Source organism: Mirounga angustirostris, unplaced genomic scaffold (assembly GCF_029215605.1).
Source record: "Mirounga angustirostris isolate CCGP_5_RB_7025 unplaced genomic scaffold, mMirAng1.0.hap1 SCAF_12, whole genome shotgun sequence".
Lineage (NCBI taxonomy): Eukaryota > Metazoa > Chordata > Mammalia > Carnivora > Phocidae > Mirounga > Mirounga angustirostris.
Genome location: NW_026991720.1, coordinates 76,833 through 90,631, shown reverse-complemented (window position 1 = coordinate 90,631; position 13,799 = coordinate 76,833). Strand labels below are relative to the sequence as shown.

General features: G+C 41.7%; 1 protein-coding gene across 1 annotated transcript; it reads right to left on the bottom strand.

Moving 5' to 3' along the window:
• Positions 1-11,148: 11,148 nt before the first annotated feature.
• On the bottom strand, positions 11,149-11,758 carry LOC123836057 (plasmolipin-like; the record flags this gene model as incomplete). The annotated part of the gene is made up of 1 exon (XM_045865168.1): positions 11,149-11,758. A coding segment is annotated over one exon (610 nt), but the record flags the coding sequence as incomplete, so codon positions are not given.
• Between the last annotated feature and the right edge of the window lie 2,041 nt (positions 11,759-13,799).

Sequence of the window (13,799 nt, the reverse complement as noted above, 5' to 3'; positions counted from 1 at the left end):
CTAAATTCTTCTTTTTATTATTTAAGGCTTTTGAGCATTTTATTTTATTTTTTTTTAAAAGATTTTATTTATTTATTTGTCAGAGAGAGAGACAGAACACAAGCAGGGGGAGAGGCAGGCAGAGGGAGAAGCAGGCTCCCTGCCGAGCAAGGAGCCCGACGTGGGACTCGATCCCAGGACACTGGGATCATGACCCGAGCCGAAGGCAGCCGCTTAACTGACTGAGCCACCCAGGCGTCCCAAGGCTTTTGAGCATTTTAATCAAATATTCTGAAATTGATAATTCTACTATCTTAGATTTTAGGCCTTTAATTCTGGTCTGTTTTGTTTCTTCTGTCTTTCATTCATAGGATCTTGTTTCCTTATGTATTTGACAGCACTTAGATTCTGGTTGTAGCCCATATTAGGCAGTAAACTTGGGTTAGTCATTGATCCACTGTGTGCTGCAATTTCCTTTTCAGTAAGTCGAGGATAATAATACAGCCACCTTACAGAATTTTTGTGAAGATTAGAGTTAGTACATAGAAAGCATTTTACAACAATAACTAGCTCTTAATCAGTGTTCAATAATATAACTATAATATCTGGTAAGCAGAGAAACTGACCCACACCTAAGCAAATCTAAATAAATCCTAACCTTCTAGGACAGTAATAATGTCTAATTTGGAGGGTTAAAAAAAGAACAGAAATAAAATTACAGACAAAAATAATATGGATGAATTTCCCAGCATCTTCCAGAAGAATATATTTACCATTTAGTTACAAGCTTATCACATGCAAAAATGTATACATGCTTGGTAAAAGTATAAAGAAATAGATGGAAAAGTTATTAATATAAAATTCAAGATGAAGTGTTACCTCTAGTGGGGAGAGAAGAGAAAATGATTAAAGATGTTTACATTAAGGGCCTCCACTGTTTTGGCAATATTAAATTCTTAAAGTTAAGTTGTGGGAACACATTTATTATATCACACTACATCATTTGTATGCTTTAATATTTCACAATAAATTTTGGAAGTCATTGACCAATTGTTATTATTTGCCTTGCCATTCTCCCTTGATTATAATAAGCCTTATTATTTTTTGGTCAATTTTCACTGGGGCAATTTCTGTGTTCTAACAACATCATATAAAGGGCTTTGGATTAGCTTTCATAGCTTCGTAACTTGTTATACATATTACATATATATATGTAATACATATTACAAATATTTCATTTGCATCATTATGGGCTCTAGGATATCAGGAATGTATTTTTTATTGTTATTATCCAATGCTTTTTCAAAAGTATATATATTGAACACTTTCTATATGCCAGGCATTGGGATAAAGTAGGGAGCAAGACAAGCAAATTTCCTGCTCTAATGGGAGATACAGAAAAGTAAAATGGTTATTTTCATCAAAGCAGCCAGCATGTCCGTGTACTCTAGTGCTCTCCAAAAGTGTTCTGCAAAAACTTAAGAGCATGATTATGATATTATGTCAAGCCAGTAGTTCATCCAGTTCAGCATTTTGTTTTCATTGGTTTCCCCATAAGACAAACTGTAGACAATTAGTCTTATAATATTTGTAAAAGCTAGGTTTGTTGATTAAACACCCTACATTCCTTTACTATTCTACTGGTAATCTATCACTCGTAAATGCATTCAAGTTTTCAGAGTCTGTGTATATTTGGCACATGATTTCTTTTAAAGTAATCTATTTGACAGGTTAACGATCCTCATGTCCTTATTTCCCCTAATGGATCCCTTTCCACCTTGAAGGCATGAGTGGAGAAATGAAAATGAAATCCCCACTTCCCTCCTCCAACCCTCCATTGAGGCTGCTGAGCTGTGATAGCTTCTCCAGAGAAACATTTGCACAGCTGGGCTGCTCACATTGGTCCCCAAACGAAGCTGTGTCCTGGACACTGGGCAACAATTTGTCTCCGTTCTCTTTCCACGCTGCAGAAATTCTCACAGGGTGGGTTCCAGACCAGCAGCAGCACCAGCATCACTTGGGAACTTCTAGAAATTAACCTTGTTGGGCCCCACCCCAGACCTACTGAATCAGAAGCTCAAAGAGTGTTTTCCTGACAATTTCATTTTAACATGACTTCAGGAAATTCTGAGGCACACTCAAGTTTGAGAACTGCAGAGTGGTAACCTTTTCTGCAAAAAAAAAGGAGGCACTGATGGTTAGTGGAGAGTTTTCATCCTGGCATCAGGAATTAGGACTGGGTACAGTGATGAATAGTGGTGATCCCCAAAGGAGTTGGTCAAGGTAACAGAAACGAGGCAGGAAGATGTCTAGGTGTGCAGTGACTCTTCAGTTACTTGGTAATATTTTATTAACCTAACTGCATGTGTGGTCACCTGTTTGCTCTTATTTTCATCTTTATACTGTTTTCTATGTCTTACAAATACCATTATATAATGTGTTGTGTGCCAGTGCATTCATCCTGGCCCCTTGTTTTGCCTGATGGTTTTATGCATCAAGGGTGCTGTTCTGTTTCTTCTGTCTGTTGACTCAAATGTGCTAGTTCCCCTGGGCCCCCAGAGAACTCCTCTAGTTATTATTGCCAGGGGACACATCCCTTATCCCTGTTTAACCCTTTAATTAAGTTTTAAACTCCTTTAAAATGCTCTTTTCAAATCTAATTTAACTAAAATTGTCTGCTATGAGGTCATGTGCCATATAGCATTTACTCACAGAAGACTTCATTAAGAGCAACATTTGAGAATGGATGTAATCAAAACTCTATTTTGATGTCTGGTACTGATAAAAAACACACATACACACACTACCAAACTCTCCTAGAAAGAAAGCAAAGTGTCCTGAGACTGTCAGGACCAACCCCATTTCCTGAGCCAAAGGCTACGTTTTGTATGCAGCAGGGAGTACTTGACCTCTGCCCTCAGTGGGACTTGGGACAAAAGTTGACTCTGGCCTTGGAGAATTTAAAGAACTCAAGGGTATTCTTTAGTTGACTCAGAACCAAGCCAAGGAATCTTTACAACAGTCTTGCTCCTGGGATCAAATCTTCACCTCTGTGGAAGCTGACTGGGTCAGCTGACCTGGGTCCTGAGTCATATCTTTCGGACCTCCTTGGCTTCCCCACCAGGAGGTTCAGCCCTGCCTCATCTCAGTGACTATCCTCCTGCTATGTGTACCTGGAACTCTTTGAGGCCTTCTGCCAACATTTATCTCTATTTACCTTCCTACTGAAACACCTAGGTTCCTGATTACCTCTCTGCTTCTCCTGACAGGACCTCCCCCTATCACTTGTGAGAGGCATCACCACACCCTGATTCCATCTCCACAGGAGACTCTGGTTCCTGTTTCCTAACTCTTCACACTTGGATGCAGTTCATTTCTAATTCCTGGTAAGTTCTAGGTTTTTAAGGCTACATTGGGTGCACATATCTCTGTACGCCTTATGAAGAGTTGAGCTTTGCAGGCCATTGAGCTTTCTAGAGTCGACATGTGATTTCTCTTGTCCAGCTCCATAAAGAGGCAATGGAAGATCTGTCCCAACCAGGACAAGGTCATTCAGAAGATAGCCAGGCAGGGCCTGGTGGCCTTTTGTCCATATGGGAAATAAGAACTGCATAGAGAGGGCAAAAGGGTGCAGTAAGGGCAGCTGTGCCCAGTCGGGAAGCTGGACCTGAAAGTTGGGCTTCCTGGGAATATGTCAGGCCTGCTACGTGAAAACATTCCTCTCAACGTTCATGTGTAACAGCTAAGTAGGTACTCTGTAATCATTGGTGGTTTACAGTTATGTAGTATTTTACACCCTAAATATTTAGGATTACCCAATACAGAATAATGGTTTATAATTAGACATATTATGGGACCTTCTGTTAGAAAGTTTTGAAGAAATAGAAATACCTGGGGAGATTCAGAGTGGGCAAGACCCAGAGTACTGGGCTGTTTACAACTTTACAATGGGCCCCCCAGACTCCCTCTTCAGCTTTTTTTAACTTAATAAATTTGACATGTTACAATTTGTAAATTTATGGTGTTTTGCGTGTTACTTTAATATATTTATACACGGTAATATGATTGCCATTGAAGCAGTATTTATCACATTGTATAATTATAGTATAGTATTACTGACTGTATCATTATACTGTGCATTGGATCTCTGTGGCTTACTTACTACTCTTTACAAGTTTGTACCCACCCACTTATCTCCCCCACTCCCCATCCCCTGGTAGCTACCATTTTACTCTCCATTTTTTTTAAAAGCAGTTTTAACTTTTTTTAGATTCCACATATAAGTGACATCATACAGTACCTGTCTTTCTCTGCCTGACATGGCTTACTTCGCATAACGTGCTCAAGGTCTATCCAAGTTGTTGTGAAGGGCAGGATATCTTCTCTTCTCGTGGCTGAATACTATTCCACTGTGTATGTGTACCACATCTTTTTTATCCATCTATCCCTTAGTGGGCATTTGGGTTGTCTCCATATTTTGGCTATTGTGAATAATGCTGCAATAAACACAGGGGATCATAGATCTTTTCAAAATTCTGTTTTCATTTCCTTTGGGCAAATGCCCAGAAGAATTGCTGGATTGTACAGTAGTTCTATTTCAATTTTTTGAGGAAACTTCATATTGTTTTGCATAGTGGTTGAACCCATGTAATTCTCTCCAACAGGGTACCAAGATTACTTATTACCACCTGTTGCCTCCTGTTTTCTTAATGGTAGTCATTCTACAGGTGTGAGGTGACATCTTATTTTGGTTTTGCTTTATATTTCCCTGATAATTAGTGATGTTGAGCATCTTTTCATGTACCTGGTCACCTTTTTGATGTCTTCTTTAGAAAAAATGTCGCTTTAGTTCTTCTGCCCATTTTTAAATTGGATTGTCTGGATTTTGTTGTTGATGGTGTTGTTAAGTTGTGTTAGTTCTTTATATATTTCGGATACTAATCTCCTATCTGATATATGGTTTGCAAAAACTTCCTCCCATTCTGTAGGCTGCTGTTTCATTTTGTTAAGTTCTTATAATGGGTTAGTCAAAAGGAGAAAAGCAGGAGTGGAGGTCAATTCCTCAGGTTTTTGAGAGGACAGCAGTTAATAGACTCTCCAATTCCTTGTCAGCTACTGATCACCTGGAGGAAATGATGTCCTGACTACACTGGACACTGGTCAGTTTTAAAAACAACCTGTGTGCAACCCCGTGGTTGGAATATAGATGACACAGCTGGTGCCATCGGGGCCTTTCCCTTCCCCATTCCAGCTTGATGATGTCAAGGTTGTGGCAGTTGCCCTCCATGGATTTGAAAGTTCCCGCTAAGGATGATGCAGGCCCAGGGTGTGCAAACTGATCTTCATCCTCAGGCTTGTGACACATAAATGACGAAGAACTGATAGTGGCTTTTCTACCTCCCATTTCCCAGTTCAAGCAGACTCTTGAACTATCAGAGTGGCTGCTGAGTTTGGAGAACCACTCTGGAGATGGTGTAACAGAGTCTCAGTGACCTGCAAGGGATTTTTAACAGGCCCTGTGGAGAAAGGGGCCAGTCTAATGGTTTCTTGGGGGGCTCAGAGTCAGGGGTTTCTGTTGAGCCACCCGAGCCTGTGACACCTGACCCGCAGGTACCTGGGGACTGGGGCCACACCACAGTTTGCCTCCTAGGGTCCCACACCAGCCTTTGAATTTAGCCCCTGAGCATGATTCGTTTGACCAACCAAAATGTTTCCAAAAATTTGTCCATGTATTCCAAAATTAGAGGAATATTCACTAAGACAAACACCAAGTAAACAAACTGCTGGATATCAGGTAAACTTCATTTACTCCTGGAATTTCTATGGGCTTGAGATGACAAGAATGAAGTGCTTCCTTCCTGGGCAATTTGAACCTAACATGGATTTAAGTCTGCTGTACAAAAGCCACGGGAACAAAGTTCAGGAAATTGCCCTGCACCTCTTTCTATAACAGCACTCTGCTCCTGAGTTGCATTCCTCTGCTGATCATCAGACTGTGAATATTCCAGAGGACAAGCCCTGTCTTAGTCATCTTTGCATTCCTAGCTTATGGCTTGGCACATCCTCAAACTCAGCAAATGTTTGAGTTCATTAATTAAAGGATGACTACTTCATCAGGTGGGGGCCACAGTCCAGAGCTAATTAAGGATGTGCTTGAGATCTTTCTGATTCTTCTTTTTTAGGAGTTTATTATGTGAGGAAGGTCTATCCACATCACATGACCCTAGAAAACTTTGGTCAGTTTTTGAGAAGAGCTGACCACTTCTCACTAAGCAACCCAAATTCAACCTGGTCCTGTTTTTTTTCAGGCTGTGACGGTAAATGCTTTACAGATTGTGATCTAAATTGGAAAGATGCTAATTTTAGTGAAATAAATCTACTTCTTCAGAAACTTGAGCTTTGGCTGTGGAAGGTATTTTGGCCCAAATCTCTGTTTTGGCTCAAGCATTAGACATTTTGGCTTCAGTGCTCCTATAATAAGACATGAGGTGCCAGGGACAAAACTTCTACCAGACAGGGCAGAATGTCCCTGTAACAGAGAGAACTGCTTCCTTTTAGTGATACACAAAGGATAAAGAGGCTCATTCTGACTTTTGAGTTAGAATCTCCAAAACTTAAGCATTGAGCATTGTCTTTGGCAGGTCCTAGGCCTGGGATGGCATGTTCAAGAACAAGACTGGAATGGAGAGAAACATCTTTTCCCAGGTCCCACAGATGTTGTCAGCCACACAGGCTCACTGGCATCTGACTCCATGTGACAGTGTGGTCGCTTTTAGGAACTTCAAAGCATATTGGACAGCACACTTGGAGTTCGCCCACAGAATCACCCCATCGTCCTGACTGGGCCCAGAGTACAGTGGTGGCTGACTTGAGCAAGAGGCAAAGACATTTGTAATATTTTCACGCCACTTCCAATTTCTCCAAATAATTATTATTAATATTATGCTCCCTTATATTTTGCAAACTTTATAGTTTATAAAATGTTGCCATATACATTACACATTAATATTGTGAGACTATTAAACTGGTAGTATTTTTTAAATTCTACTCCATAAAGACCATGTCCTGTAGCTGTCATTCTGTCTCCATGAAATCAAGGAAATGAGGTGGGCAAATGCCACTTTGGGGAGAAGAAGAAGACAGTGAAGAGAAAAGCCTCCTCACATGAAGGGGAAGAAAGTAAAGCCTTTTGGCCTGGAAAGTGGGAAGGAGGAGAAGCAAGAAGTCAGAGCTCATATCTTGGCTTCTGCTTCCACACACATCCAGGCTGAAATGCCGGAATCCTGGGGGTAGGGTGTTAGGTTGAGGTTAAAGCCAGATACATAGGGATGTGTGCCCCAGTCCTCATTTAGGACTCTGAGAATATCCTCCATTTGGGAGGATCCAGCCAATGTGAGTGAACTCCAGCAGGAAGAGGTGGAAGGGTGGGTGTTCCCAGAGCTCCTGTGTGGTATGCTATAGAAAGAACCAGAAATAGCCACATGTCTTTGGAGGCACAGGTGGTAGTGGCTGAGCTAGAATACAGTGGACTTGTTCAGGGGTCACCCTGAAAAAGGAGAAGGGACTCTACTGATGCAGGCTATAACTGAATCTTAGAGGTTGTTGCAGCTGAAGCTGAGGTCAGGTTTAGTTAGTGAGGGAGAGCTATCAGCCCCTGATGGAGATGAAACAATCCCACAAATGAAGTGCCATATGAGTGGTTGAGACAGAGGAACACAAGAGTCTTAGAAGGACAACATTGCGGGACAGAGCAGGCAGGTGTCCCTGAAGGGAGAGGCAAAATTGGGCTAAGCCTTAAAGGTGAGATAGACCAGAATAATGAGAGATGACATTGGTACAGGAGAAAAAGACAAGTTTGTGGTAAGACTTTAATGTCAAACCAAAGAACTTAGAGTTTGTCCTAAGGGTCACATCCCAGAGTATCGTGTAGAACACTTGTTCATTGGATTATTAATAAGTGTACCATCAAAAAACAAGGGAACATCCATAGTTTAAAATTAGGGAAACAATGAATTAAACATAGTTAAGCAAGTTATCCCAGTCTCTTCAATATACTCATGTGCATTAAGAAGAATACAATGCATCAAAAACTAATGATGCACTATATGCTGGCTAACTGAACATAATAAAAAATAAAATAATAAATAATAAAAATTTAAAAATGAAGAATATAATGGGAAACACAGGCTTCATCAGAGGGAAAGGAAACAGATCAGGGGAGGCTGTCATGCACGTTAGAGTGGGAGCATCTCAGGGCAAGGACCAGGTTGCCCACTGAGAATGGAAAGACAGACACTGACTGGAAGGTCATTAACCAAGCAGAACTGCTGAGGCATGAGGTCTGAGCACTTGCAGGGTGGAGGAAGAAAGGGAAAAGCCAAATGTTCAAGCTTGAAGTAGTAGTAGTAGTAGAAGGAAGACTCCAACGTTGTTTATAGATGGGGCCGCTAGAGGGCATGCTGCTTCAGGAGTAAAAGAGACGAGTTTCAGACCTCTGTTTGAGATGGAACTGGATATCCAGGTGGCAATGTCCAGCAGACAATTAAGGACTGAAGACTAGGCTCAGGACAGAAGGCAAAGCCAGAGGTAACCTTCTCTGTACTGGCCCCAAGACCTCAAGCTACCATGGGTGTCCCTGCTGCACTGGACCTTCTCCTGGGTCTCTCAGGCAAGTCTACTCTGATCACATGTCCAGCTGGGCTGGATCTTTTCTGTTTTCTCTCCTGTGACAAGCCCTGTACCTCACTTCCTAGGACCCAATATTCCACAAAACCAGTGATTTTTCAAACTGTGGTCTTAGGGAACACTGATGTTCTGCTAGCTGGTTCTAAATGTTCCACCACCAAAAATGAGCAAATTTTCGTTTGAAAAAATAATGAGCAAGTAGCTTGACAGTTTTCAATTTTATTCTTCTTTTGTCATTTTTTTCTTAAACCTTTGGTACCTGTTAACATTAGTGTATTTGCAAGTATTAGCAGATGGCAAAATAAATGAATAAGGAGTAAATGAATATCAACCTAAATTACTCAGAACCAATTGATTATGTTTGACTTGACAGCTCTCTTTTGTGGCTATTAGTGCTCACGATTATAATTTCAGATTAAAACCTATTCTATATATGTTCATAAAATAATTTAAATAAAAACTACATATATATTCTATAGTGATCCATAAATAACCTAGAACTCAAATTGTTTCCACATGTGCAAATATTTAAGAAATTCTCCCAGAACCACAAAATTGAAATTGAAAGCATTTCGTTCACTTAATAAATTTATTGGGTATCTACCATACACTAGTGTTGTAGAGAAACTTAGTTGTAGACCTCAATTCACACTCTCCCTTCCATGGTTGTCCAAGGAAGCAGTTGCCCAATGTGGATACTCTGAGAATAGTATCCATTTCTCAGCTGCCCTTGGCCTGGCTGTGTGAACTAGTTCTTGGAAAGAAACATTGCAGAAATGATCTGTACTACTCTCAGCCCTTCCCCATAAAAATTTCCATGCATGATGCTCCATGTTCTTTTCCCATCTAATGGCTGGATCTTGACACTTTGGGCATCCTTGAAAGCCAAGAGCTGAAGGTGGCAGAGCGCCCATCAGACTGGTGATTGCTCAACTGCATGTAAAAGACTCCCCTCTTCCTGATGGCCAGAAACCCACTCAGGTACCAATTAACTGGGTTAAAAATAAATTTTCAATGTGTTAAGTTCCTGGCATTTTGTGGTTTATTGTAATAGTATCCAAACAATACCATGGGTGAATCTCAGATGCCTCTTATAGGTGAAAGAAGGCAAATTCAAAAGGCTACATGCTCTATAATTCCACTTACATGACATCTGTGATAGGCAAATCACTAGGTACAGAAAACTGATCAGTGTTTGCCAGAGGCTGGGGATAGAGGGAGATGTTGACTACAAAGGAGCAGGAAGGAATTTTGGAGGTTGATGGAAATGTTCTATATCTGGTATTAACAGTGGTTACATGGCAATAAGCATTTGTCAAAACTCACAGAAATGTTCACTTAAATGAGTGAATTTTACTTATTATAACTCAATTTTTTTAAAGTGGTTATTTTCTTATTTTTCATTATGTTCAGTTAGCCGACAAATTGTATGCATTTTTTTTTTAAGAGAAAAGGGAAAAATGCACCATGCAAACACTAATCGAAATCTGAATCAGCTGCAGGCACACCCCTGCTTATTGTACTTCACTTTATTGTGCCTCACAAATACTGCCGATTTTTTACAAATTGGATGTTTGTGGCAACCTTACATAACCTTACATTGGGCAAGTCTATTGGCATTATTTTCTAACACCATTTGCTCACTTCATGTCTCTGTGTCACATTTTGGTACTTCTTGCAATGTTTCAAGCTTTTTCATCTTTTTTCCAAATAAGTTCTTCCATCTTTATTTTTGTAAAAAAAACCCAAAGAGAACAGAGTCACCACCAAGCATGGGACAACTTACCAGGCAAAGTCTTGACTCCCTCCCTCCTTCATGTCAGGGAAGCAGTCAGTTTTGTTAGCTTTTTCCAAAGGGATTACTATAAACAAGGGCTTGGATGAGGGAGGGAAACTTGGCCAGATTTTTCATCACTGAGAAATTGCTTAAAACCCATTGCTTTAAATAACTGGTATGTTTGAAATGCAGGAAAAGAAGATCGTGCTTCATAACCCTCTTTCCACAAATGTCTCCCTAGAAGCAGCCTGTTGGCTTGGGGGAGGGTCAAATCAGAATTGTGTTTTAGGGAATCAGACAGGATCCAAGAGCATGCTCTGCAGTTCGGACACAAAGACTAAGATAAACACACGTGGTTTGTTAGGCTTTTTCTGTGGTGGGTCAGGGGCTGCAGGTCTGGAGTCCTTGTTAGTGTATTTAGTGTTGGTGAGAAGTCTGGGCCCCAGCCTTTGTCTACTAAAGACAAAGCAGAGACACTGAAAGCCCTGTATACCCCCTCACCTTCCACTAAATGTGGGGGATAGGCAGGCGCTGTCAGCCATTGGCCTCTTTCCAGCCCATGTGCACACAGACTTGTGCCAAACCAGAGGAGGGATCCTGATGCCTTAGGAGTGCTGGGTGAGCAGGAGTCTGATGAGCAGAGCAGAGCAAGTTTAGTCCCTTCCAGGCCGACCCTGGCTTATGGGCCGGCCCACAATGGGACCTGGCTATGGCAGGGTCTGGGTGTAGCCACCAGCCAGGTGACTGGTGGCTGCATTTCTGCCCATGCCCTGCCAGGCCTGGAAGCTGAAGAAAGCACTCACTCCATGGGCAATCATCACTAAACGTGCGAAGAAAGAGGGAACTGTACAATGGTTATTCAGCAGGGTGCCCTTCAGGAACCTCAGCTCAAGGACAGCAGAGCAGGTGTTGAAGGCCGTAATGTCAAGAATGGTGGTGCCCACATTAAATATCTTTAACACCAGCGGCCGGGGCACCATATACAACCTCACATGCAGCTGAAACAGGCAGAGGATGTAGAAGACAATTGTCACCAGCCAGAGGAAGACAGCAATGAACATGACCCAGCCATAGGCCAGGTACAGGTGGTACCGTTGGGCAATCAGGGCCCACACCAGCCGCCCCAGCACCTGCTGCAGCAGTGCAAGTACATGGAGCCTGGAGCAGAGGAAGCCCAGGTCCGGGCGCAGTGGGGAGACTGAGGCGCCTGCCCCCTGCCAGGGGCAGCTGCTCTGTGTGCTCATTTTCGTTGCGAACTCAGCCTTGGGGCTCCACTCACCTCCTGTCCTGGCTCCAGCCGCTGCCACTGCCCCTCCCCTGGTGGGTGCCAGTTGCTGCACAGCTCCTCCCTGGGGGGCTCTGGCTCCCACTAGGCCTCCTTACACAGTGAAACAGCCAAACTGTTTCATTACTATTATATTTGTTATGGTGATCTGTGATCAGTGGTTATAACTTGCTGAAAGTTCAGATGATGGTTAACATTTTGTAGCAACAAAGTGTTTTTTTTTCTGCTGCTTAACTTTCCCCCCTTTATTTATTTATCTATCTATCTATCTATCTATCTATCTATCTATCTATCTATCTATCTATCTATCTATCTATTTGATGTAGTGTTCCATGATTCACTGTTTGTGTATAATACCCAGTGCTCCATGCAGAACGTGCCCTCCTTAATACCCGTCACCAGGCTAACCCATCCCCCCACCCCCCTCCCCTCTAGAACCGTCAGTTTGTTTCTCAGAGTCCGTAGTCTCTCATGGTTTGTCTTCCCCTCAGATTTACCCCCCTTCATTTTTCCCTTCCTGCTATCTCCTTCTTCTTTTTTTTTTTTTTTAACATATAATGTATTATTTGTTTCAGAGATACAGATCTGTGATTCAAGTCTTACACAATTCACAGCAGTCACCATAACACATACCCTCCCCAATGTCCATCACCCAGCCACCCCATCCCTCCCACCCCCCACCACTCCAGCAACCCTCAGTTTGTTTCGTGAGATTAAGAATTCCTCATATAAGTGAGATCATATGATACATGTTTTTCTCTGATAGACTTATTTCACGTAGCATAATACCCTTTAGTTCCATCCACGTCGTTGCAAATGGCAAGATTTCGTTTTGTTTTTGATGGCTGCATAATATTTCATTGTATATATATACCACCTCTTCTTTATCCATTCATCTGTTGATGGACATCTTGGCTCTTTCCATAATATGGCTATTGTGGACATTGCTGCTATAAACATTGGGGTGCACGTACCCCTTCGGATCACTATATTTGCATCTTTGGGGTAAATACACAGTAGTGCAATTGCTGGATTGTATGGTAGCTCTATTTTCAACTTTTTGGGGAACCTTCATATTATTTTCCAGAGTGGCTGCATCAGCTTGCATTCCCACCAACAGTGTAGGAAGGTTCCCCTTTCTCCGTATCCCCACCAACATCTGTCGTTTCCTGACTTGTTAATTTTAGCCATTCTGACTGGTGTGAGGTGGTATCTCATTGAGGTTCTGATTTGGATTTCCCTGATGCCGAGCGATGTTGAGCACTTTTTCATGTGTCAGTTGGCCATTTGGATATCTTCTTTGGAAAAATACCTGTTCATGTCTTCTGCCCATTTCTTGATTGGATCATTTGTTCTTTGGGTGTTGAGTTTGATGAGTTCTTTATAGATTTTGGATACTAGCCCTTTATCTGATATGTCATTTGCAAATATCTTCTCCCATTCTGTCGGTTGTCTTTTGGTTTTGTTGACTGTTTCCTTTGCTGTGCAAAAGCTTTTTATCTTGATGAAGTCCCAATAGTTCATTTTTGCCCTTGCTTCCCTTGCCTTTGACAATGTTTCCAGGAAGAAGTTGCTGCAGCTGAGGTCGAAGAGGTTGCTGCCTGTGTTCTCCTTTAGGATTTTGAAGGACTCCTGTCTCACATTGAGGTCTTTCAACCATTTGGAGTCTATTTTTGTGTGTGGTGTAAGGAAATGGTCCAGTTTCATTCTTCTGCATGTGGCTATCCAATTTTCCCAACACCATTTGTTGAAGAGACTTTTTTTTTCCAATGGACATTCTTTACTGCTTTGTCAAAGATGAGTTGACCATAGAGTTGAGGGTCCATTTCTGGGCTCTCTATTCTGTTCCATTGATCTATGTGTCTGTTTTTGTGCCAGTACCGTACTGTCTTGATGATGACAGTTAGTTAATAGAGCTTGAAGTCCAGAATTGTGATGCCACCAGCTTAGCTTTTCTTTTTCAACATTCTTCTGGCTATTCGGGGTCTTTTCTGGCTCCATACAAATTTTAGGATTATTTGTTCCATTTCTTTGAAAATATTTGATGGTATTTTGATAGGGATTGCATTAAAT